The sequence below is a fragment of the Cynocephalus volans genome, chromosome 6 (genome assembly GCF_027409185.1).
Source record: "Cynocephalus volans isolate mCynVol1 chromosome 6, mCynVol1.pri, whole genome shotgun sequence".
Classification (NCBI taxonomy): Eukaryota; Metazoa; Chordata; class Mammalia; order Dermoptera; family Cynocephalidae; genus Cynocephalus; species Cynocephalus volans.
In genome coordinates this window covers 61930020-61957457 of record NC_084465.1, presented here as the reverse complement: position 1 = coordinate 61957457, position 27438 = coordinate 61930020, and the positions used below count along the sequence as shown (strand labels likewise).

At 34.5% G+C, this 27438-nt stretch overlaps 1 protein-coding gene across 15 annotated transcripts in view; it reads right to left on the bottom strand.

Moving 5' to 3' along the window:
- The window catches only part of ADAM22 (ADAM metallopeptidase domain 22), a 234363-nt gene that overhangs the window by 43492 nt on the left and 163433 nt on the right, over positions 1-27438 (bottom strand). For all 15 annotated transcript variants that reach the window (XM_063098592.1, XM_063098595.1, XM_063098594.1 and 12 more), the window contains exons 8-18: positions 22618-22688; positions 18533-18607; positions 16833-16904; positions 15770-15936; positions 13478-13562; positions 12382-12472; positions 11120-11171; positions 6862-6961; positions 4578-4649; positions 4266-4358; positions 599-679 (exon numbers count right to left, since the gene is read on the bottom strand). In XM_063098592.1, the coding sequence (XP_062954662.1) occupies positions 599-679; positions 4266-4358; positions 4578-4649; positions 6862-6961; positions 11120-11171; positions 12382-12472; positions 13478-13562; positions 15770-15936; positions 16833-16904; positions 18533-18607; positions 22618-22688 (959 nt within the window). The remainder of the gene's footprint in view (positions 1-598; positions 680-4265; positions 4359-4577; positions 4650-6861; positions 6962-11119; positions 11172-12381; positions 12473-13477; positions 13563-15769; positions 15937-16832; positions 16905-18532; positions 18608-22617; positions 22689-27438) is intronic.

Below are 27438 nucleotides of genomic sequence, written 5' to 3'. Positions count from 1 at the left end.
AGCTTGCATGGTCATTTTTACAGTCCAGCACTATCATGCAAAGAAAGGACTGCCTGTATACACACTGACAATTTCATAATCTGTGAACTCTTACCAAAGTTTATCCAGTTTCCCTCACTTGTCTATCTACAACTAAATACTATTAAATTCAAGAGCACCTATTAATAGCTGAGGTGATGCAAGCTGTTTCAGATAAGGAAGAGTCAAGAAAGAGAACAGGGTCCCCTCTCAGAACACTGTGCTCTGTGGTCTGTCTGCCTTGGCTGACTTCTGTTGAAATAAGCTGAAGAGAAGGCGTCTTAGTTTCTTCCTTCACCAAGTAGATAAAAGGAAAATGCATTTTACTCCCTACTTAAAACAAAAACAAAACAGTTAAGGCATGCATGCAGTCTTAGGTTAGTTCCTCATTAAGACAAAATTATGCTGAGCATCTGCTCAAGCTTTGATTACTGAAACTTAAATTCCTGAAAAATAGAGTAAGAGGTGATTTGAGAGAGAGACATGAGCTTCTTGTACATTTAAGTTTCTCCTGGGGTCAGTGCACTAAAGATACCCCCACTTTTCCCTTAGGGTTTAGGGTAATTATTTTGTAAATTACCTGGCTTGAATTTCCTGAGCATGTTTCACGAATATCACAATCATTTACTGCTTCTCGGCACACAGTCCCCATAGGCTGAAACTAAAATGAACAAAAATCAATTCAGAAAAAACTGCAGAAGGATGGAAAAATGCTAACAATATCATCTCAAAAACAGCAAAATGGAAATTGTTTGGATAGGAATACCATAATCTATTTTAAGATGATAGCCTGTGAAAACCACAGTTATTGAATTAAATGTTATTTTAATAGTTTTAAGACATAGTTATTTGTATGAAGTAATTTCCATAGTCATCACACACAAGCCTTACTATATCCTGCTAAAACAGGACAGTGCTTGATGGTACATCTCCACAAAAAGGACAAGTTAGTCTAAGTTCCACAAATTCTTCCTTCCAAATAGCTTTTGGACTTACACTTTGCCCTTCATTCTTATTGACACCTTTATCGCATTATTCTTTTTTGCCTTATCTGCTGAGAACTTGAAAGTTACATTTTGGGCTGATCACAAAAGTTAGATTTTCTGGTACAGCTGTTTCCTCTCATGTTTTCCCTTCTTCTCCCCTGCTTTATTCTTACATGGATTTAATTCGTGGTCTTTTATTCTTTTCTAATGTTTCTATTATTTGTACCTGCATATGCAAGTTTTTGTTTTTTTCTGTTTTCAACCAACACAAATACTTCTTGTGTGGGAGTTGTACAAATAAATTTTTAACCTCACTGGATTTATAAATTATAAGAGTACTCACTATAACAGAACAGAGATACACGAAGTTACCATGTTTCCCCTTCCCTCATCAATCCCTATCCTTTTCCCTCTTCAAAATCTTAACACTTTGGACTTGATCCTTCTCTGCTTCTGTCTCTGCTCACCCAGACACACACATTATTGGGCTCCCCCCCACTTTCTTTATGAACCTCATCTTCTCTCCTTGCTCGGGACCCTCCAGACATTTGAGTCTCCTGCTGTTCCTCTAACATGCACAGCTACTGCCACAGAAACTGGGGTTTCAACAGATATTTTGGGAGGGAGATATGAACAAAATTTGCGTTCATTCATACATTCACTATATTTACGAAGCACTTAGAACATGCCAGGCACTGTTCTAGTCACTGAGAATTCAGTGGTAAGCAGAACACAATATCTCTGTTTACAAGGAACTTGCATATTAATAGGGTTAAGTAGGCCATAAAAATTAAGAAATAAGCAAGATAATTTCACATGTTCTGGTTCTCTTCTTCCTTGGGATTGAGGCAAGCCACAATTTCAGAATATCTGAGGTAGAAATATGAGCACATTTGAGGTAGGGTTTGGATGAGAGTATAAATGTTGAAGAATTTCCAGGAAACTTCTGAAAGAAACCATAGTGAGGGAGGACTTGCTCTAAATGCTGGGATACAGCAGTAAACAAATCAACTGAAATCCCTGCCCTTTTGGAAGTTACATTAAAATCAGAGGAGAAAATAATAAAGTAAACAAGCAAACTTTTACAGCAGGGAGTCTGCAAATTATGGCCTGAGGGCCAAATTTGGCTGGCTGCCTGTCTTTATAAAGTTTTATTGGAACAGGGCTGGCTGGTTAGCTCAGCAGGTTAGAGCACAGCCTTATAACACCAAGGTCAAGGGTTCAGTTCCCAGTACCAGCCCACCTACCAAAAAGAAAGTTTTATTGGAACACAGTCATGCCTATTTGTTTCTATATTTTCGATGGCTGCATTCAAAGGCAGAGATGAATAGTTGCAACAGAGACTTTATGATCCACAAAGCTGAAACTATTTACTATCAGGCCCTTCACAGAAAAAGTTCACCAACCCCTGGCTGATATTATAAATATATGCAGAAAAAATAGAGACACACATGATTTCTCATCTTGTATTTCTATTCCTCCTCCTCCATTCACTATCCTGCCCCTGCTCCACTAGGAGTGCACAGTGATAGGTGAGGGAAGAGAAAATAGTAAAAAAGATGTCACTTGACTGGTACAACTGTAACTTATTTTATGGGATAGTAGTTAATCATGTCATTTTATGTATTTTAATCTTATTATTTTGTACTTGTTCCTTGAAATGATTATATCACAAAGAGCCTAATTCTATAAATAAAAGGAAAAAAGGTATAATTAAATGCATTTTATAGATGAGCAGACTTAAAACATTGAGAATTAAGATAAATGATCCAGGTTCCCTTGTTATGGCAGTTGGAGAAGCTGACAGAATAAATAGTTGTGGTAGCCAGGACGGAAGAATGTGTTTAATCTTCATTTTTGGAGAGTGATTTCAGAGATCTCTGCCAGTGCCTTGCTTGTCTTAAAAAAACTGCCAGAAGACACGGTGGTAGAGTGGAAACCACAGAAACTGCTGCTAGCATATCTGGGATATAACTGCACATCTATTCCCTACTCGCTGAGTGAGCCTGTGCTATTTCACTTTCTAGAGACTGGGATGGCTCAACTGTAAAAATAAGGATAATAATGCCTATCTCAAAAGTGTGCTTGTGAGCATTATCTAAGACAATGGTCTCAACCAGCGGTGATTTTTCCTCCAAGAGGACATCTGGCAATGTCTGGAGAAATTTTCTGTTGTCACAACTGGGAGGGGTAGTGCCAGCACCTAATGGATAGAATCCAGGGATGCTGCTAAATATTCTACAATGCCCCGGACATACCCTCAGAAGAAAAAATTATCCAGCCAAAAATGTCAACAGTGCCAGGGCTGAGAAATCCAGATATAAGAGTATATAAAATTGCTTAGTATAATCTCTGGCACATAGTAGATACTTACTATGATAGTTTCATATCCCACAATCCTTTAACTCATTAGTCTAAAGTTACCCAACCACCAAATAATCACTAATACAATTCTGTGCATATTTATTCATTCATTAAACAAATATATACTGAGAACCTATACCAATTACTAAGAACCTACCTTTGCTCCATAAAATGCACAGAGTGGAGGGACAGATATTAAACCTCAAAAATAATGTATCAAACCAGATTTTATATGAGAGGAGGGAAAAAAATTAGATTTCTTTGGGAAAGGTAAGCCCCAAAAAACTGTCAGTCTTATAAAGGCTTAAACACTTGGAGATAGGTATAAGGATACTGTTGGCAGTATGAAAACAGATTAAGTCTGTAAAAATGCAATCTAAACTTTCATGCACAATAATACACATAAGGCATTATCATGTCTAAAAGGATTCCTTTCGCTCCCTCAACAGCTAATACAAGAGGTATATCAAGCTAAGCAATAGAAAAGAAAGATCCGTTGAATATCCACTTGACTTTACAAAGAAGGGTAAACATCAAAGATTAGTAACACCTGATTTCATTTAACATGCACACTCCTTAGGGAGACAGAATGGAGAGGATTGTCTCTGAGGATTACCAGGGTTCAGGCCCTAGCTGCCTGATTTATTTGACGGAAGACCTTGGTCAAACTACTTAACTACTACAAGCCTCAGTGTTCTCATCTGTTAGATGGGAATGACAGTAGTAACTATACCTCGCCAGATTGTGTGAGGATCCTGTAAAGCACCTGGCACTTAGTTATTTAATATGTGTTAGATGTTATTATTATTATTATTAGATTACATTTACCTAGCCTTAACGATTTAATCAGCTATGTTCTTTTTTCTGTCAATTGATCATTAATCAGCATTTACTTACCTTGCACTTTTTACAACAAAGCCCATCACTGCATTGAGAGTCTTGAGTCAAGGTGCATTTCTTACAACACTCTGCTCCTTCTAGGACACACTCCTAGAAATATAAACATTTGCAAAACATCAGAAAATGGTGTCATTTTCTTGAAAGTACCAGGCTGTTTTCTAAACTAAATGTACAAACTCATGATTATAATCTTTTTTGACAAATGCTATAAAATTTTCAGGCATAACACTTGCTCTGTATCTCTCAGTGTGTGGACCTGGAATGACCCTAAATTACCTTAAAAAATCATCCCAACAACCAGAGACTTACTGCAGGAGTCCCACAGTCACACTCCTCTCCAGTTTCTATGAAGCCATTGCCACACTCAGGAGGATCAAGAAGCTGTGGGAGGAAAACCAAAAAGAAAATTAAAACACAGAAATATCAACATCAAAGACTCTGAGAGACCATAAGTGCCACACCTATACATCTGTCATACCTGCCAGTCATTCCAAAATATATTTTTATTTTCCTAAACCATGAAGCATGACTTTAGAACTTAGAACTTTAGGTCAGAAGTGTCTACTTCTGTTTCCATTTCATATATAATATATGTATATATCTTTACATATATATTTACATATATAACGTACATACCAAGTAGGGTCTGGTAAATGTCACCAAACTAAAAGATGATCTAACCATTGACTAAAACCAAACTAGACTGACTCCTGAAATTTCATTTCAAAAGTGAAGCAAGGGATTTGGAGTCAGAATGTCTGAATTAAAATCTTGGCTCCACTACTTATATTGGGCAAATTACTTAACATCTCAGAGACTTAAATACCTAAAGCAGGAATGATAATAATATTAGCTGCCCATCAACATTGTAAAATTGTTATGAGGATCAAGGTTAGTCATCTGTGAAAAACCTCTTAATTAAGTATATCTCCTTCTGAAACAAAGTTATTTCACAGACAGTGAGGAAAGTATCACAAAAATTAATATATCCATTCATTTACTTAATGTAAAATATAGCTCCTCCCATTAACATAGCTTTGTAGAGTACAGCAATAATAATTTCCCCCAGAGACTGAAGCAATTTTTGGCCTGAACAAGAGTACATTTTAGGTCTGTTTTATTTTTAACTCTCCATAAATTTTATTATCTTTTGAGTATAATTTATCCTCTGGTGTTAGGCAAAATTAGTAAATAGTAAATAATTGCTATGTGCCAGATACATAATATTGATTCAAAAGTTATTGAAAGTTTTCATTTTATAGAATGAAAGTGTAAACAGACACATACTTTTATAACTAACTAAAGGAACAAAACAAAGAAAAAATATTCCACCTAATTTCAAACATTCTCTCTTCTCCTACAAAAGAATCAACTTATCTCTTCATTTCGTTTTCAGTTGAAAGTGATAACAAATGAAAAAAGCCAAAACAAAAACTTATCCAGAAGAAAAACATACCTATCCTCTTATTCAGGATTTAGAATAATCAATTATTTTGGTAAAAAGACTTGAATTGTTTTACATTACTGGCAGCAGTGATTCAGTTCAAACATCTTTTCCAAAGCTTTTGAAAAGAGTCTTAAAATTGTCAATTTGCTTTTTAATGCAATATGACACTTTTCCTAAATTTCACTGGAGTGAACAGAGAATGAAACCAGTATAATGATTGCAAAGGCAATGCTGAATATCACTGTGGTACACAGAAGCATGTCATACGTCAAATAATTAACAAAGTCTTCAAAATGTAGGAGGAAGACTTGCTTTCTAGTCGGTTAGAGGATGCACTGCAAGTTGTAAAAACTTGTGACGAAGTCCAAGAACAGAAATAGTTTGTCCTTTTCTGCTTTAAGAAGACTTGGTTTTCACACTGAGAAGTACTTGGAATTTCAATCAAACTGCTCATTCTGAAATGATGATGAGGGGAGATATGCTCCCCTTTCTACTGATACGAGTTATGATTAGTTATCCAAAGGGGGAGGGGAAACCAAGAAAATGAAAAAGAAAGTTAAAATGAAACCATCTTTGTAAGCTGCTATGGATTGAATTGCGTCCCCCAAAGTTCCGGGCATTAAAAACATAATCCCCACAGTGACGGTGTTAAGAGAGCGAGAAATCCTATTACGGTAACTGAAGGTGAGGCCTTGAAGAAGTGATTAAATTGTGAGAACCATGCCCTTGTGAATGGATTAATCCACTGATGGTTTAATGGTGGTCATGGGCTTGACTCACGGCTTTAAAAGGAGAGTAATGAGGTTAGTCTCTCTCTCTCTGCTTCTGCCATTTCGCCATGTGATACCCTACATGACAGAAATGGACTAATACATAAGCTAACTTTGAATCATCATTTGGTCATATACAAATAAACTGGAAAATTTTCAGAAAGCCAACAGTCTTATTTCTACCTGCTTTCTATTTTCATCAGAACAACCCAAAAGCCCAATATTAAAGCTGACATTGAAAATGCAGATATTTAGCATATCTAGAATATGTACATGGAGGCCAAATTAAAAACTCTCTTTAATAAAATCCAATGGTTGAAAAAATGGTGTTTATAATACTGCAGAAAGATTAATAACTCATTACTACACTCATTACCTTAGAAGGTTTGTTGAAAAGGCAGGCACCACCTCCACTATTCAGGAAGTCATGATACTCTTCAATATTACACTGGGTGAACTTTTTAGGAAGATAATAGCTATAAGAGAGAAGGAAATGAATAGCTGGGTACCACTTTAGCCCCCCTTGTTTGTCTATTAGTCTTAAAGTTGAACACTGTTAAAACTGTATATTATTCTTAAAAATGAAAGAATAAATTCCACTTATGTGCAACATTTACATTTAACCCATAAGAGTTTTATTCAATCTTTATATTTCTAAATTCTTCATTTGATGACTAATGGTGACTATGGGCTGTCCTCTATTTGCATATGCATTCAAAGGAAACACACACATACACAGTACCTGTAATTTAAATAAAGAATTAGAAAAAATTTATTTCATAATGAGTCTTTCCTAAATGTCATAATTGGGCTGGAACCAAGCTGCAGAGCATCCTACAAAACAACTGACCTATAATCTATAAATGTGTCAGGTCATGAAAGTCAAAGAAATACTGAGGAACGGTTCCAGATGGAAGGAGGCTAAAGTGCCATAAAAACTAAATGTAATGCTTACTCCTGAACCTTTTACTATAAGTGACATTATTGAAACACAGGGCCAATCTTGAATGAGGGCTTAAGAATTAGATCATTTTACTAGTTGTATATCATTTATGTAGGAGGATATTCTTGTTTGTAGGAACTATACACTGTGTTTGGTGGTGATGGGGCACCAAGTTAGTAATTTATGATTCAGGGGACAAAACGGTTCTTTGTTACTAATCTTGCAACTTCAAGTTTAACATTATTTTTTTTTAATGTACACCAAAGAAAGTAATAAAGGGTCAATAGAAAAAAAGAACTTGGTTAGAAAATAATTTGGCAATATAATGAAAAACCCTCAAAATGAGCATACACTTATATCTAGTAATTCTACTTTTAGAAGTTTTTCTTGAGAAATAAATTAGCTATGTGCACAAAGATGTATGAACAGAGATATCTATAACAGCAAAAACATGAAAATAACATAAATGTTCAATAGTAACACAACTGTTAATTAAACTGTGATATATTAATAAAATATAACACCATAAACTGTAGTTTTTAACAATCATAGTGTTGAAGAATAGTGAGACTCAGAAAAATGCTGACTATATAGTGTTAAGTAAAAAATGAATAAACAATTATATATCCAGCAGGAACCAAATTTCATAAAACAACATTACAAATGGAAAGAGAAAAAAATACTATATTAAAATACAGCAGTATTTTATTATCAAAATGATTATCACTAGAGAAAAGCAATAAAATTTTATTTTCTATATTTCTCAGAAATTGTCTTACTTTGAGCTTTTATAAAAAGGTAAAAAAACAATTAAGATAATAATGGATAGTTTTTATAAAGTGTCTCCCACTAGCCTGCAAGGACTGTGTCCATTTAGAGCTCAGTGCTTAATGCTTTGTGAATAAATTAATTGTATTTAAGATGATATTTACTCTAAACTTATATTTTAAGTGTTTCATGCCAAACTCTCCAAATAAAGATGTCTTGGGTTTAAGCTATTGAACTGTTGAACTATTTCACTTTCTTCACTTCCTTTTCCTAACAAGACATAAACTATATTTGAAAAGTTTCTTTTTTAAAAAAATTGAAATATAATTGATTGCATATATCTGTGGGGTATAGCGTTAAATATCAATACCTATGTGCATACGTGATGCTCAAATCAGGATAATTAGTATATTCAACATTACACAATGTAATCATTCTTTGTTTCTTACATATGAGGGTACTTCAAAAAGTTTGTGGAAAAATAGAATTAAAAGACAATACAAATCTTTCCATGAACGTTTTGAAGACCCCTTGTATTACTTACTTTTTTCTTTTCAGTGCCTACACCCCAGCCAATGTTTTTATCACCTTTCCCTCTCATCCATCCTACATATCTCAGCCAGTTATTGAATTTTAATAGGGATTTCTTCAATGCCTTCTTTACCTGTCTTTGGTGGCTGGCTGGTATGCGGAATGCATTCTTAAAATTTTAATTTTTATTTCTTTAAATAGGGCTGATGATATTCATTTCAACCATGCTTTCCAACAGTTAGCAGTACAGAGGAACTTCAGAGTAGATATGAGAAGAAATGTACCCTTGGGAACATATGGCCATAATTAGTGCTATTAGGTGATATTTGGCATAGATCAAACTATAGCATCATATCAGATAATGTTCTATATAAAGGGCTTTTCTCTTGCTTGCATGTATTTAATGTAAGAAGAGTTCCAATGCAAAGAGTTATACATATCTAAAGTTAGCCATTTGATTTTTCTGTATATTATGCTTACTGCTATGCAAATTGACAAAAAATTTTAATAATTAATCAGAATAATCAGCTATAATATACTAGTTGTTTTTTTTTTTTTGCCTTGTTTTTGTCAGACTGTCAATAACTTTTAAAAGTCAAGCACCTCTAGCATGAATTTAGTAATTGCTGGAAAATTACAACTGTAAAACAAGGACTTCCATCATTTCTTCTTATTATTAAACAAGTCCAAAGATATTTTGGAAAATATTTTAAATACATGTTTGCATATACATTCCCTCTAACATTTGTTTTCTTTGTTATGCATATCCTCAGAGTTCAAGATTCAAATGCAATCGTAAATATTTAAGACTTGAAAATCAAGTCTGTACATAGAATTATGGTGTTAGAGCTGAAATATAAACTAGTGTAAAATGTAATCCCTCAAAAATTTACAACTAATTGGTGAGAGAAAGCATAAGGACATACAAAACTAAATTATAATGCAGGGGTTAAAATTATAATAAACCTCAGATGCCTAGAAATGTGGTTAGATAGAAAAAAAGAGGAAAGGAATTCCAGATGAAGAGACTATATTAAGAAAATCAAAAGAGGTTGGAAATTCATATACAATTATGATGAGCAAATATTTAAGAAGCAGAAAATCTATGTAGGATTACGGTTAGCAAATCAAAAAAGCTGGAAATCCATGTACAATTATGGTAAGCAAACTGCTCGTGAATAGTTGGGGAAAATGGATTGCAAATGAGGATGAGGAAAGATTGTGCACATCTAAATCTTTGAACCTTATTCTTTAGACAGTGAAGACACATAAGCTCTGAGAAGAAGAATGGCATTTAATCTACAAGAGCTATATATTAACAACATGGATAAATCTCACAATGTTGATCAAAAAAAGCAAGTCACAGAAGAATACATGAGGTGTGATGTTTTCCATATAAATTGAAAACATGCAAAGCAATGCTAAGTTTTACTCCAACGCACAAACATATAGAGAGTAAAAGTATAAAGAAGGACCTGTGAATGGCATAAACCAAATTCAAGATGCGGTTACCTTGGTTAAGGCTGCGGATCAAAAAGGGAGAAGAGCACCACTGTAGGCAGTGCTTTACTTTTTTTAAGCTGGGTGTTAGGTATACAAAGTGTTCACTGTTTTATTCCTTACACCTTTTCAATGATAATGGAAATGGGGCTTAGGAGGGGAGAAATAAAGCCGGAAAACTGCCTGAGTATTTGGAACATTATTGAAATAATAACAGCACAAAACAGTCAAAATTTAAAGTATAAAGTAGTGATGTGCTTGGAATGAAAGAGATGGTTGTAAAGTTTATTTAGAAAGAATGAAAGATAAGAATTTATGTTTGATAGTGTGTGAAGGGTAAGACTATAACAGTGAAAACCTTTCTCAGGAGAGCAGCTTATACACTTCTCTTCCCAACCCCTTGCTCAGTGACGCCACGTTGTGCAGCCGTCATTGAAGTTAGCCATTCTAGGCATACTCACGCCATGGAAATCTGGGAAAGCTAAAAATCCAAGCTGTTTTTGTTGTTTTTATTTTTTAGTCAGCCTACTAGCATACTACTATTTTATAACCCATTTAATTAGATTTGAAGGAGATAAAAGGAAAGGGAATTAGTAGGTAAGCCATCAAGAACAAAGCTATTCCTCATTTCTTACATTTCTAACCTAGATTCAAGGCTAAACATGCCTCTGAGATCTACTAACTTAATTCACATCAATTGTTTTCATAAATAACAGGCTATTTTGTGAACATATTTTATATACTGACCCACTACGGATATTTACTTCTGATTTTCTAATAAATTCCTGTGGTAAAGTTCCATGCCCTAAGTTACTGAGTACAATACTCCTAAGGAGACAACAGCATGGCACAGAAAGGAAGACTGAGTTATTTTCAAATCGAAGTGGCTTACCCAGTGTCTCCCATTATGCATCCAGACCATGTGTCCTCACATTTACATTCACCTAAGAGAAAATGAATACACATGCCTTGTTATTAAGTGAACACATCTGCACTAATTAAGATAGTTTCTATATTAAAAACATTATCTTCACTATATTCCTTAAATAACTTTTTAAAGTACCTGCTTTCTAATTCTCCTTACACTTGAAGTTTTTTATGCAATGTATAGCAACAAAAATATACTTTGACCCTATTAAGATTATATAGTTTTTACTAAAAAAAAATCTTTTAATATTTTAACAAATGACCATATTTTAAAACCATTCACTTAAAATGGCTTAAATGAAAGACAAACAAATACCAATGAAACAGTGAAGAACTTTATGGTACTGCTACAGGATCCCAGTTTCTTAGGACTTTATGGGAATTATTACAATTTCTTGTCCACTTCTAAAAGCCTCTGCACCAAGGTTTCTGGTAGAAGGCAGTATGGTATATTGGTGAGGCAGAAAAGCTTTCATATGCCTGGCTTCAAAACCCGGCTTTGCCTCTTAATATATGTGTAATCTTGGAGACATTATTCTTTAAGATCTAGTTACTTCATCTGTAAAACAGGGCTAATAATGGGTATCTTCTAGGATTATCTTGAGGATTAAATGGGTATTTAGATGTAGGTAATACTGGCATATAATGGGTACTCTATAAATGATAATAGTTGTTTTATAAACAATCATATGTCTATTTATTACTAAAACAAATAATAATACATAGTATTTGACCATTCATTGTGAAGTAACTTTACCTACCTGGGAAAGGATATTCTTCATAGATGCTAAACCTAGCATATTTTACGGGGTCCGTATTTAACTAAGCCCTTTTATCAGTTCTGATCCTGACAAGGAAGTTGTACCTCTGTGGCCACATTTAGAGATGTTTCAAATAAACCACAATGAAACCTATATGCCAAGGATTCTCTACTAGGTTGTTTAAAATAACCAAATTCTGCTTATTTTGCCCCTTTTAGGTTAAATCCAGTTTGAATTTATTATTACATCGCTTTAAATGTTTATCACATATGGAGGAAATTTCATCTGTAATGTAAATATTCCCTTGTATTACTTTTGAAAAGAATATTTTGTGCCCTGGTTATTTATCTTAAACTATCACTCAAACTCTTGATCAAGCAACTGAATCACAGAATCTCATTCTCCAAAGTATTTCACAGATAGTCTATTTTAAATACAACTAAACCACAAGTGTACTAAAACTTACCACTTGCTAATTTTCTTTTGTCTGAGATAATACCAATATTATGGGCTAATGACTGGGCAAGTGTAACTGCCATTAAATCAGTTTTCCCAAACTGAAAAACAAAAGCAAAAATAAAATATATGTAAACGCAAATTGTTTTGCATTTAAGATGGAAGAGACAAAAATGTCACATTAAAATTGAACATAAGTAATTTCTAAGCATTTTCTTTAGCAGAGGCTAAACACATTGTAGCTAATGCTGAACTACATTTGCATAGAAGTAGTAAGAAATAAATCCATGTTTGATTAAGTCTTTCAAGGAAGACTATAAGCCAGGGAATCATCAACTTTTGGGTTTGGAAACTTAAATCTAATTCTGAGTCCAAATTTCACCAGTGACATTCCTGAAAAACAATACTTGTATATGATTAAACATGTCTTTTTGATAATACAACATAAAAATGAATGTGTACAATTATTTGGAACTTGTTCATCTTTATGTGTCACTTGTACTCCTGAAATCCCCCCAAATGGAACAGAATGTGGCTCCAGAAAACAATAGAATGAGTAACAGGAAGTAATGATGATATCTGACAGAAACTTAAGAAGAACTGAGGATATTTTTTAAAAAAATATGTAGTGTCCCAAAAGTATTTTTCTTTTAGATCACTTCCATCAGGTTTAGTGCCTTATGGGTAAAAGAACCCCTTTGGAAAACCTACTCTATTTTTTTCTCCCAAAATCTGTCAAATACCGAGGAAAGAAGAAAATATCTAATTGGGTTACTAAGTGGCAACATAATCTTTCAGAGAATTACTCAATTCTTTGGAAAATCATTCAAAGCAATACATAGGGCCTTATTTTCAATGAAGATAAAGAGTCTCTCTAAATAGCTTAATTTGGACATTATTCTAAGTAGAACACAAACAATATTACTAGATACTATCTTCCATTATTTTCCTATTCTGTCCTCTGGTCATTTTCAGTAGCTGTATTAATTTTTAATAAGACAACCTAACAAAGAAGCACTTGGAATTCTGGGACATTATCTCTTAAATATTAGGAAAACATTTTCAGCCATCATACCACTTTGTATTGTACAGATGTTCACACCTACTTCATTCACGCCTCCTCCTTTCAGCAACGAGCAAATCCCACCAATATAAGCTGCCCCGCTCCGGCTACTCTCAAATTGACTTCCCCTTTTAGAAAAGGAAATGAAAAATGCTTACTGCTCACAGTTCAAACATCATAGCTCCTCTCATTATTACTTTGTCACATTTATGTTCTCAATGTACATAAAATTTCTATATTATATGTCACTGAGGTAAGGGAGAAATGTGAAAATTATCTGCACACATAACCAAAGAAAAAGGTTTTTGAGGGATGTTTCCCAACATGATCAACAAGTATCTTAAATTGAAGTATACCCATTAAAAAAGAATCACTGAGGGCCGAGCCGTGGCGCACTTGGTAGAGTGCTGCGCTGGCAGCGTGGCGACGCTCCCGCCGCGGGTTCGGATCCTATATAGGACTGACCAGTGCACTCACTGGCTGAGTGCCGGTCACGAAAAAACGACAAAAAAAAAAATTAAAAAAAAAAAAAAAAAAAAAAGAATCACTGATATGATATATTCTGAGAAGGATAAAAAATTACCTCTGTGGTATTTCTGCCAAAAACACAGGACTTGAATCTCATAATGAGAAAATATCAAACATTCCCACATTGAGGAACTGTCTATAAAATAACTGGCCTATACTGTTCAAAAGTGTTAAACTAAATGGATTTTTTTTTTAAAGCTGGTATATATACACAATAGAATACTATTTAGTTATAAAAAGAAATGATATCCTGTCATTTGCAGCAACATGGATGGAACTGGAAACCATCATGTTAACTGAAGTAAGTCAGACACAGAAAGACGAATACTGCATGATCTCACTCATATATAGAATCTAAAAAAAAAAAAAAAAAAAAAAATGGTTCTCATGGAAGTAGAGAGTAGAATAATGGTTACCAGAGGCTGGGAGGGCAGGGCTGTAGGGGGAAGAAGTGGTGGACTAATGGGCACAAAACTATGCTATCTACCCTAAGTGAATCATTGTGCAGTATGTGCATGTATTGGAACACACTGTACCCCACAAATATGTACAAGTAAATGTTAAAATAAAAAATTTAAAAATTAAACAAAACTGCTAAGTTCAAAACAGATAAAGAAAGGCTGAGAAAATCTTTCAGATTAAAGGAGACTAAAGAGACATAGCAATTAAATGCAATGTGCGATTCTGGATCGAATCCTGGATGGGGGAAAAAATTAGCTATGAAAGTCATTGAAACGACTGGTAGAATTTGAATATAGACTATGGATTACATAAAAGTATTTTGTCAATGTTAAATTTTCTGGTTTTAATAATTTACTGTGGTTATATAAAAGAGTGTCTTTAGTTTTACAGAACACACACCAAAGTACTTAGCAGTAAATGTCCACTAAGTGTTTCCAACTTACTCTCAGAAGGTTCAGGAAAAAAAAAATTGACAGCTATGGATGGATGGAAGGCAGGGAAGAAAGAGAAAAGGAAGGAAGGAAATTACAAAACGAATGAGGAAAAATGTAAATTGATGAATCTGGATAAAGGGCATAGGTAACTCCTAGCAGTATTCTTGCAACTTTTCTCTGAATTTGAAATTATATAAAAATTAAAAGGTACTCAAAAAATGAATCTTTTACTCCCATTTATAACTTTCATCAACAGCTCTGACTTTAATAGATTTTTTAAATGCTACTATATATAATTTGCTATTACATCAAATATGTATGTTACCAAAAAAAGAGAAAGAGAGAACATAAGAATGAGAAAAAAAGAAACTCCAAGAATACTAAACTCTCACTTAGAAGCAAAAACAGAGAGAACATTAATACTTAAAAGACAGCAACTTTAAAGAATATAATTTATCTGTTGTTATGAATACTTTATATATTAGCAGTACTTTTACTTGGTAAATGCTCTGATTAAATCTCTTGAAAAATTAAATGTAATAGACATGCAGTAATAAGATAACTCAAAATTAAATTTCTTAACTTTTCATGACAATTTTACACAATCTATACTTTAAAATTTCTTCCGGGGCCGAGCCCGTGGCGCACTTGGTAGAGTGCTGCGCTGGGAGCGCGGCAACGCTCCCGCTGCGGGTTAGGATCCTATATAGGACTGACCGGTGCACTCACTGGCTGAGTGCCGGTCACGAAAAAACGACAAAAAAAAAAATTAATAAAATTTCTTCCGAATGTATCTGCCATGTGAGATCCTAATTGTATTATGCAGTAGACAGGATATATCACAGTCACATATAATAGAGCATTCAACATGGAACCAAAAATGGTAATAAATTGTTGCAGAAGTTACGTACGAAAAAAGGTGAACTGCATCACTTTTCTCTTTGATAAAATCCCTCCGGTATTTCATAAACTCACGTAGGGTGATCAGTGGATTTTCAGATATGGCAAACTTGTTGTCAGTCGCCCAGGTTTCCATGGCAACCAATACTATCCTTGTCTTAAGTTGGTCTTTATATATCTGGTATATTAACAAAATGAACACACCAGCTGTACATATGGTAAAATCAATTAGTTTATGAACACTACAAAGCTGAACACAGCAGCTGTACATGTGGTAAAATAGAATAGTTTACGAATAGGACTACAAAGCTCCTTTCATGGAAACTCCTTGAGTATTAGTTAAAGGTAAAAAAACATTACTGTTTTTAAGGGCGATAATGATTTTTCTAATTTACATGCATTTCCCCTGAGCAACATAGAATCAAATTTTTTACTGAGTAATACCCAAAGAACAGAGAGCTTTTTAGAAACAAAAGATCCGTTTTTGACAAATACTTTTACCCTATTCAAGGCTCCCCTGATTCCATTTTATGGCACCCTGGACAAAGAATTCATGCATTCTTGAGTCCCCCTAGCAAAAAAACTGGAACAATGAAGACTCTCCAAGGAAATAATTTCTATACAACCTGACTGGCCATGGTTAAGCTTGTGGAGAAAGTACTGGCACTGCCTTGTGGAGGGAAGATTAGGAAAGTAGGAACAGTGGAATTATTTAGTTGCACCAATGCCGTAGCATCAGGCACTCTTTTGAAAAAGCCACAACTGAGGAAATGTTTCTCCATCCTCAGAAGTACACTATGAATATTTTTGTTAAGGGCTATGACTCAACCTTTGTCTTTTACAGAAAAACACAGGAAGGAATTTCAGGCATATCTGTGGGTAACTGACCACTTCCTCTTCCCAGCCAGAGATCAAAGTCAATAAAGTTCATTGCAAGGTCACCGGGGACTTACAGGACACCTTGACTAAAGTGCAACTTGGAGTAGTGAAAACATGAGAACTATATTATCCATTCTACTAGCAATCAGGAGATAAAACTGCTCTAGGGCAATACTGAATCAGGTTGATACTTACTAAATCTGCCATGTTCACCACAGATTTCGCATATGTATTGGTATGTACAATGGAAAGCCGATGTTTTTTAAACTAAAAGCAAAAGAAAACGAGTGAATGGCTTTCAAAATTATCAGGAAATAATCATCTCGTCAGAGAAAACATTGTGTAATTGAAAGATCCCTGTGACTTTCTTTGAAAAATGTCAGATTTGAGACCCAGTTTTTATCTGCTGTGTAGCTTGAGTGCTCAGTTTACCCATCTATGAGATGAAGTAAAAAATGCCCCCTCTATTTCACAGATTTATTTTTATCAGGATTGTTATTAAAAATGGTAAAACATATGAAAGTTGTCTATGAATTACAAGACATACAAATCTAAGTGGGGTTTAGCCAGAAGAAGTGAAAGTGAACAGTGCTAAATGTATAAAAATTTACACGTTCTACAAGATTTATTCAGTAAGAAGAAAGCCCTAAGATAAACACCAGAAAGAGATAGCTTATAGGCTAGATGTGGATTATGTATATCTTTTGTTTGACCTCCATGTTGTGTTAAAAATCAGGAAGTATCACAAAAAACCTGATCTCTGGCCACACGTGCAATTAGCATCCCCACACAGTAATAACTGGCAAGCACTGAGAGGTAGCTGCTCCTTTTAGACATGCCATGTGCCTGCCCTTTAGCTACAGGCCTTACCTCTCCCTATTGTCTTATACCTGCTTCACTTCACTTTGTAGTATTATCTGTCTACAGATGTCTATAGACAACTGAATTTGTCAAATGTTCAAAATATATGTTCTTACATCTTATTCTTATTTTATAAAAACCCCAGGAAATAATAACATTTGCTGGATTCAAATAGGTAGAAAGCTAAAACTTAGATCAAGCCTGAACAAGGAAATAGCACTCAATCCTGATTGTATCATTATTATTATTATTATTATGAGCAACAATAATAATTGAGATCTATATTATTCACTCATATATAAGCAAATTACACATTTTCCCTCAAATAAATCATTAAAGTAAATTAAAATGTATTTGTGCCTGAAATTAAGAAAAAATTCAGCAATGTGCACCTCTGAACATTTTTAGTTTAAAAGTCTGGTTACGTGGAACAATTAGCATTATAACTCCCTGCCGTGCTATTAATGTAACCATACAGACTGCAACATGCCCATGAACTGAATATACATATTAAGAGTTGGAACAATTTGCTCCAACAAGGAGGAAGTTTTGCCAAGTTCTTATCTTAAGAATCTTCACTGCTCAGCTATGTAAACATTTCCATATGGTTTTTTGTATGGCAGGACAAAAACAGAAAAATTGCTTTCCTTTTATCAGGATAAAGCTATACATTGCAAACTAAAGTGTCACATAATTGATGCCTCACTTGTTTTTTCAATATAAAATAGAAATTTCCACTTTCTTAAACCTTGTCATTTTAGTAAGAGGAGATTCAAATATTAGTACCTACATTAATTAAGTAAAATCAAAGAGTTGACATTATGAGTCACAGAAATATTTCTGGAACTTCACAAATTATTTCTAGTTCTTTCCTATTTGCACGTTGTTCGTGGGTAACAAATACATTTGGTTACACAAATAACCTTCAGGTTACAACTTCATGGGCTTCTTATTTCTTCTAATCTTATTTTTACACCTACCAGTTTTACCTTAGGCACAGATTAGTTAAAAAAAAAAACAAAAGCAAATCCTACCATGAGATGATCATTCACAATCATCAGTTCAATGTATTTAGTTTCCTCTTCTACATTACGAGGATGTCGGCGAAGCTGCAATTTAGTAAACAGAGTAGAACATAAATAAGTCCTATAAACATGGCTATTTAAAACTTAGAAATATTGAAGAAATGAACAAAATGAAATCTCTCCTTATTTCTTTAGCACTTATTTTTTAAATTTTCATCAATTTACTGAGTTTTTGAGTAGGTAATAAATACATTTACATAGTTCAAAAACTTAAAAGTATAAAAAGACATAGAATAAAAGTCTTCCTCTCACCTCTGTCCCCCATCTACCCAGTTCCTATTCCTTCCCCCACAATAGGTACAGTGAGTTACTGATTTCTTCCAGGAATATTTCCACATATAAAGTTAAATATGAATATATATGTTATTTTACACTTCCATTTATTTTGCTCTCTTCTGCATCAGACTATTTTCATTTAACAGTATATTTTGGAAATAGTAACACATGAACATCATTCTTTCTGGTTTAATTTTAGGTCCTGAGGACCTCTGAGAGGGTACAGAGAGTGGGGTGATTGGCACTTTTATTCTATAATCTCCAGACTGGGATTGATACATGCCCTTTCATCTGGTATGGTTCAGGGGATCCCCCAAATGATACAGAGGCTCTGTTAGGAGAACTTTGAGAACTCTCAGGCAATCTTGGGTTATCTATTTCTGATATACAGCTAGATCTCTCTGCTCAACAACAAATGCCCTCTACCTTCAAACCATGACCAATACATGTTGCAGGCAAGAGCCACTAAGGCAGCCATCCCCTTCATTCTCTGCAGTTAGTCTGTAACACAGTCTTTAAAAAGATTTGCAAAATTAACTTTTTCCTTTATGCCATGGTTCAATATACTTTTTTTTTTTTCTGTAAACCTTTTTGTTCACTTGTCCAAGGGCCATTTTGTGATGAGGGTATACAATTAAACCTAAATTGATACATGTATGTTTGTTTTGAGAGCTGATTTTAAAACAAAGTTTTTTTAAAATGCTGCCTCATGCACCAAGCCTATTCACTGGGGAAGGGACTGCCTCTTCAGCAAATGGTGCTGGGATAACTGGATATCCATATGCAGGAGAATGAAACTAGACCCATACCTTTCACCATATACTAAAATCAACTCAAAATGGATTAAGGATTTAAATATACACCCTGAAACAATAAAACTTCTTAAAGAAAACATAGGAGAAACACTTCAGGAAATAGGACTGGACACAGACTTCATGAATACGACCCCAAAAGCACGGGCAACCAAAGAAAAAATAAACAAATGGGATTATATCAAACTAAAAAGCTTCTGCACAGCAAAAGAAACAATTAACAGAGTTAAAAGACAACCAACAGAGTGGGAGAAAATATTTGCAGAATATACATCTGACAAACGATTAATATCCAGAATATACAAGGAACTCAAACAACTTTACAAGAAAAAAACAAGCAACCCAATTAAAAAATGGGCAAAAGAGCTACACAGGCATTTCTCTAAGGAAGATATACAAATGGCCAACAGACATATGAAAAAATGCTCAACATCACTCAGCATCCGGGAAATGCAAATCAAAACCACACTGAGATACCATCTAACCCCAGTTAGGATGGCTAAAATCCAAAAGACTCTGAACGATAAAAGCTGGCAAGGTTGCAGAGAAAAAGGAACTCTCACACATTGTTGGTGGGACTGCAAAATGGTGCAGCCTCTATGGAAAATGGTATGGAGGTTCCTCAAACAATTACAGATAGATCTACCCTACGACCCAGCTATCCCACTGTTGGGAATATACCCAGAGGAATGGAAATCATCAAGTCGAAGGTATACCTTTTCCCCAATGTTCATCGCAGCACTCTTTACAATAGCCAAGAGTTGGAACCAGCCCAAACGTCCATCATCAGATGAGTGGATACGGAAAATGTGGTACATCTACACAATGGAATACTACTCAGCTATAAAAATGAATGAAATACTGCCATTTGCAACAACATGGATGGACCTTGAGAGAATTATATTAAGTGAAACGAGTCAGGCACAGAAAGAGAAATACCACATGTTCTCACTTATTGGTGGGAGCTAAAAATTAATATATAAATTCACACACACACACACACACACAAAAAAAAAAAAAACAGGGGGGAGAAGATATAACAACTACAATTACTTGAAGTTGATACGACAAGCAAACAGAAAGGACATTGTTGGGGGGAAGGGAGGAGAGGGAGGAGGGAGGGAGGTTTTGGTAAGGGGCAACAATAATCAACCACAATGTATATCGACAAAATAAAATTTAAAAAAGAAAAAAAAAGCCAATGTTTACTTCCAAAAAAATAAATAAATAAAATGCTGCCTCATGGATTTTGTCTCATTGCTATTTGCATTCCTGAGCTTAAAAATTATTTTTTAAAAACTCTTATAACACCAAGTTGATAGAGAATAATTAACTGTAATACTGAGGTTGGAAACCAAAGAGTAACACTAAACTTCATCCAAGGACAAGAGTCTTCTTTTTAAAAAAACATAGATGTTTTTACAGTGATAGAATCTGCTTTGCTACTTGGGGGAGAGACTTAGTGGTTAAAACAGTAGAGTTTCCAACAAGTCCCAACATTTTCTGATTGTCAGAGAGTTGCCATATTGGCCATACAGTTTTATTGCGCCCTGCTTCCATTGGTCCACAGCTTTCCCAGAAAGAGAAATCAAGAGTTTGTCTGCTTAGCAAATGACTGGATATTAGGAAGAACTTCAAGGCACATGTCAAAAGACTATTAGCCTAATCACTCAGTTCATAATTCATGAAAATAAATACTGTTTCAAATTAAATCCTGATGGTAATTATTTTTATCAAGCTGAGCTTCAAGATATTTATGTCTCAGTATCTATTTGCGTATACTCTTATATATAAATATTCACAACATAAATAAAACTCATGATAACAATTCATGGAACACATGGGCTTCTGAGATGCAAGATCCAGAGCATATGTGGTTATAAGCACCTCCTTGAGACCAGACTTCCTAGGTCAGAATCCCAGTCCCTGAGCAACTCTATGTGATCATGGGCAAGTTTCTTTTGCTTCATGTCCTTATCAGTAAAACATGGATAATAAGAGTACCTTCCTCGCAAGGCTGTTATGAGGATTAAATACGTTAATACAGTTAAAAGTCTTACAGTAGGGCCAGTCACATGATAAGTATTCAATAAAATTTAGCAATTATTATTCACATTAGAAGTCTGTCTGTAAACATATTTTATTTCAAGGTAATAAAAGATACCTGATTTCTTCAATTACTTGGTCTTATTAAAGATCTATGTATTTTTATGCCCTTCTCCCTACCCTCCCCACCCTCCCACCCACGCATAATCTCACACAAACCACCACCACAAGTGATATCTTCATTATGATGGCCACAGCTTTTACTTTGTCTAAACAATTTACCAGCTGTATGATTCTGAGTAAGTCATTTTCACATGACAGAGCCATAATTTTTCTTCCCATAAAAGGCGAAAAACAGCACCTATTTCATGTAGTTGAAAGCACTGCATAAACAGTTATTAATATTACTCAGTCCAAGATCCTGTTGAACAATCATAAGGCTTATTTCCTAATTTTATATCTTGGAATCCAAAATAGCTCAGGTGAGATGAAAACATTTTGTGGCTTCAAAACCTGATGGATTCATTCTTAAGGGGTTATCTTCAAGGGGGTAGATAGAAAGAAGTGTACTATGTAAGCAGACTCCATGATGTGGTACATTCCTGAGAAAGGAAAAAGGCATATGGTAGAAAGAATCTGAGACGTCACAAGTGGGGGCCTCATAATCTGTCTATATGTTGAAGAGCCATATTATCACTACTGTCTTGAATCCCTTTCAAATCTATGAAATAATATAGCCCCATTTCCACTGCTCCTACAGATCTATCACCTTTACTATTTACCACACCCTAACAGATGCCTGAACTAGTACTTACTCTCTGACACAGACTTAACGAAGTCAAATGAAAAACAATTGTCAAGTGTTTTAAAATATCATGACATACACCTTTGAACCCATACCTGCCGTTTAATCCTTTTTGGTCCTGGTTTCAAGATAAATTTTGGTGGAGTGATGTTTAATTGTTGGAATTCTAAAAGAAAATAAAAATAAGTTAAATTTAACTTAGTGCATTTTGCAGATTTCTTTAATACAGGGCAATTGAAGTTTTACTAGCCCTTCCTTCTCATGAATTTTATAACACATAATGTACTTAATACAAAACATTAATTGTGTTAATATTAATACTAAATGAACATAAAATGGATTAATGCAATTCATAAAATCTCAAACATAATTTCTGTTCTAATTTATCTCAATTTTTTTTCATATTTCTCCCATAAATACCATCACATTCTTTATCAGGAATCTTCTAACTAGCTAACTTGACTTTCACTTCCATTATTGACTGTCTAGAGGCAGGAAAATAAAGAATAGGAGCAATGAGAAGCAAGTAGAATAAATATTCACACATTCACAAGTTCATGATTTATTAAGAAATTATTGTAGGGTACCAAAGTTTTGAGTTATTTTTTTCCAATTTGATATTCTTTGTCCATAACCAAATTTACCTCGGGTTTTATCTGCTCTTGGAAGAAGATGTGGAAATCTGAACCCCTCCTGACTTGCAAGTCAGAATTATACATCAATGTTTATGCATATAGGTTCATCACTGTATAGAAAGTTAGGTTATTTATAATGGAGAATTTTCCTACAGAGTGAAAGAAAAACTGCACTTTTCTGTGGTACAGATTTCCTAAAACTTTGATGCTTGATTGAACAACATGAAGTAGCCTGATGTGGGTATTCTTATGAGAGTAATGCTGTATAACACTAAGAGTGAACCATTATCATTCTTGGTTATTGTTTATACAAACTGAAAAGTTCTATGAAATCACACCACTTTCCTAAAATGTTATAAAATGTGTTTGCTTTTCACATGAGTGAGTTATCATATTCATAGGAAAAATCACTCTATATTATCAACCCATGTAATTTCAAAAGAATTATGAGAGATCTTTTTACCTAAAGGTGTTGCCAAGACTCTAAGTAACTTTATCCAGCTTTCTTTTTCATTACTTTAAGGACTGGTAGACAGTAACTGATTAAACTAATTTCTAATTTTTTTTTACATTTATAAGAAATTATATAACGACTCTTTCAAAAGACAGAGATAATTGTGGTTAGAGAAATCTATAACAAAGAAGCTGATTAATGGAATCAGTCTAAGAAGGATAATATCTTGGCTACTTATAACTTCATTTTCAAATATGCTCTTATGCTGCTTTTGAGGATGTTATGGCCTGGGTATACGAGAGATTTGGTGAGGAAGGGAATAACTTCTCTTTCACAATTAACTAATAAGAAAAATAGAAAAAAATGATGGCAGAATTAAACCAAATCATACCGATAATTATAGTAAGTGCAAATAAACTAAATGTTACAGCTAAAATGCAAGGATTGCCAAAATGGATTTCCAAAACCACAAGACCTAACTGTGTGGTGTTTACAAAAGGGGCACTTTAAGTGTAAAGTATGGAAAAACATATATATTACAAACATTAATCACAAGAAAGCTGTGCTGGAATATTAATATCAGACAATGTAACTTCAGGGCAATACATAGTGTCAGGGAAAGAGAAATATTTCATAATTATAAAAGAATATATTCATCAAAAAGATATAACACTCCTAAATGTTTACGCACCTAATAACAAGAGTTTCAAAATACATAAAGCAACAACTGACAGAACTGAAAGGAAAAATAGACAAATCCAGAGTTACAGCTGGAAATTTCAACATTCCTCCCTCAGTAATTGACAAAAAAAAAAAAAAAGTAAATAGACTCCTAAGGATATAGAAGACTTAACATTATAGCATTTTTATTTTTATTTATTTTATATTTTATTGGTTGTACATATATATTCATAGGGTACAGAGCTGACCATCAGCACCTGTGCCCAAGATGTGATGATCAGATCAGTACTATCACCATGCCCACCACCCCAAATTTCAATTGCTCCCTGTGTTCCCCACCCAACTTCTTCCCAACCCTCCTCCCCTCCCCCACAACCCTAGGACTGTTCTCTCCCTCTGCAAGACCAACACACCACTGTGGTCTTTCTTTACTTCCTTTTATAGCATTTTTAAGCACTTCACCCAATAACTGCAGAAAATACATCCTTTTCAAAAATACATTAAACATTCACCAAGACAGACAATATGCTAGGCCATAAAGCAAGTCCCAATAACTTCAGAGGAAGTGAAATAATAGAGTATTTTCTCCTGCTGAAATTCAATTAATTAAAAAATTTATAACAAAAAGATGTATAGAAAAAATAAACAAATATTTGCATAGTAAGCTGTACATTTCTAAATAATGCATGGGACAAAGAAGAAATCACATGGGAATTTAAAAAATGTTTTGACTTAAAGATAATGAAAACACAAGTCAAAATATGAGGGATGAAGGTCAGGCACTTAGTGCTTAAAGGGACAGGCACAGCTTTAAATGGTTATCTTAGAAAAGGTTATTTTAGAAAAATCGTTCAAAATCAGTGATCTAAACTTCCACCTTAAAAAGCCAGAAAACTAAAAGCAAACTAAAGCCAAATCAAATACAAAAAGGTGAAAGAAAAAATTGTTTCTGATAAATAAATAAAACTGATCAAAACCTAGGCTTGATCAATGAAGAAAAAAAAACCACTACAGATCCTACAGGTACTAAAAGGATAATAAGAGGATATTATAAGCAGCTTTATGCCAATAAATTCAATAATTTAGAGGAAATTCCTTGAATGAACACAAGTACATATAGAAAATCTAATAACCCCATTCTATTAAATAAATTGAATTCTTAATTAAAACTCCCCAAGAAAATTCCAAGCCCAGACTTCACTGATAATTCTATCAGATACTTAAGGAAGAAATAATATCACTCTCACACAAACTCAGAAAATAAAAGAGGAGGGAACTCTTCCCTACACATTCTATAAGACCAGCAAAACCCTGATACTAAAGCCAGAAAAGAAAACTACAGGCCAATATCCCTCCTGAACCTATACATAAAAAATCTTAATAAAATACAAGCAAATCAAATCCAGCTATATATGAAAAGATAATTTACCATAACCAGGTGGGGTTCACCTAGGAATGCAAATTAGTTTAACATTCAAAAAAGTCAACCCATTCAATTTGTCACATTCATAGATTAAAGGAGAAAATTATATGATCATCTCATTAGATGCAGAAAAAGGATTTGAGAAAATTCAATGCCTATTTTTTTCTAAATTAATAAAATCCATGCATTTAATCAGTCTCAGGAATTCCATTAAGTCACAAATCTTGCACATCAAATCTTTTACAAGCTTTCAATACTTTAAAGGAACCAGAGAAAATAATAATAAAAGCAAAATGGGTTACTCTCAACACCTATTCCCGATTTTTTTAAAAAAAAGCAACTTAGTGAACTAGAATTAACAGCCTGATAAAATCACTCAGCTGCGAACACATGCTACCTTTCATGGAAAATAGGATGGGTAGAACCAAGAGCTTAGAGGGTGGAGCCAAGAGTCATGGAGAATTATTTCCAGGGCTTGAAACTTAGGGAAAAGCCAACATTTGCCCACCTGAATTTCAGAACTGCTATGATGAGTATCTTCCTTGTTCCTCCAGTTTTCCCTCTTTTTGAAATAGAATGTCTATAGCTATCCTATGACTGGCCCATTACTAGGTGTTGGGAGTAGTATGCAGGGCAGATAACTTGTCTCTCTAGTTTTACATACTGATGGGATCAAGAGAAACTACACCCAAGGATCCTCATCCATACCTGGACCTGATTTAGACAATAAGATTCTAGATTTTGAGCAGATGCTCTAACGAAATGAATCTCTAAGAGACCTTGTGAGGAAGTAAATGTGTGTGTTTTGCATGTGGGAGGACAAGAATCATTGGGGTCCAAAGAAAAGGCTAGCTAAGATGGCTTCCAATTGTCCCCATCTTCTAAAATGGTTTCCAATTATCCCCATCTCCTTGCATGCATGCCTCTGTGTAATCCCCTCTCTCTGAGTGGATGAAACCTGTGACTTGCTTCCAACCAATGGAATACAGCAAAAGTGATGAATGTCACTTCCAAGATAACATTATATAAGAGTACAACCCATCTTGCTAGAGACTCTCTCTTATTGGTTTTCATGATGCAAGCATCTATGTTGTGAGCTGCCCCATGGAGAGGCCCATGTGGCAAAGAACTGAGGGCACCCATCAGCTGAAAGCCAGAAGGAAACTGAGGCCCTCAGCCCAAGAGGCCAAACAGAACTGCATTATGCCAACAACCCCCTGAGCTTAGAAGCACATCCTTCCACACAGTTGAACCTTAAGATGAGACCCAGCCCTAGGTAACACCTTGTTTGCAGCCTGTGAGAGATCCTGAAGCTGAGAACACACCTTAGCCATACCTGGACTCCTGATCCACAGAAAATGTGAGATAATAAATGTATGTTGTTTTAAGATGCTCATTTTGTGGTAATTTGTTATTCAGAAATAGACAACTAATATAGTGCCATTGTATAATCCCATCCTCTTGAGAGAAAGCTAGACCTTGTGACATTTCTAATAAACAGGATCCAGCAAAAGTGATGGGATGTCTCTTCTGAGATTAGGTTAACAAAAAGACTGTGACTTCCATCTTAAGCATCCTCTCTCATTCTCTCTTCTCTTTCTCTTTTACTCCCTTCTGGAACAAGCTAGCAGCCATGTCATGGGGCAGCCCTGTGGATAAGACCATACGGTGATGTACTAAGGCCTGCCAACAACCATACCAGTGAGCTTAGAAGCAAATACTT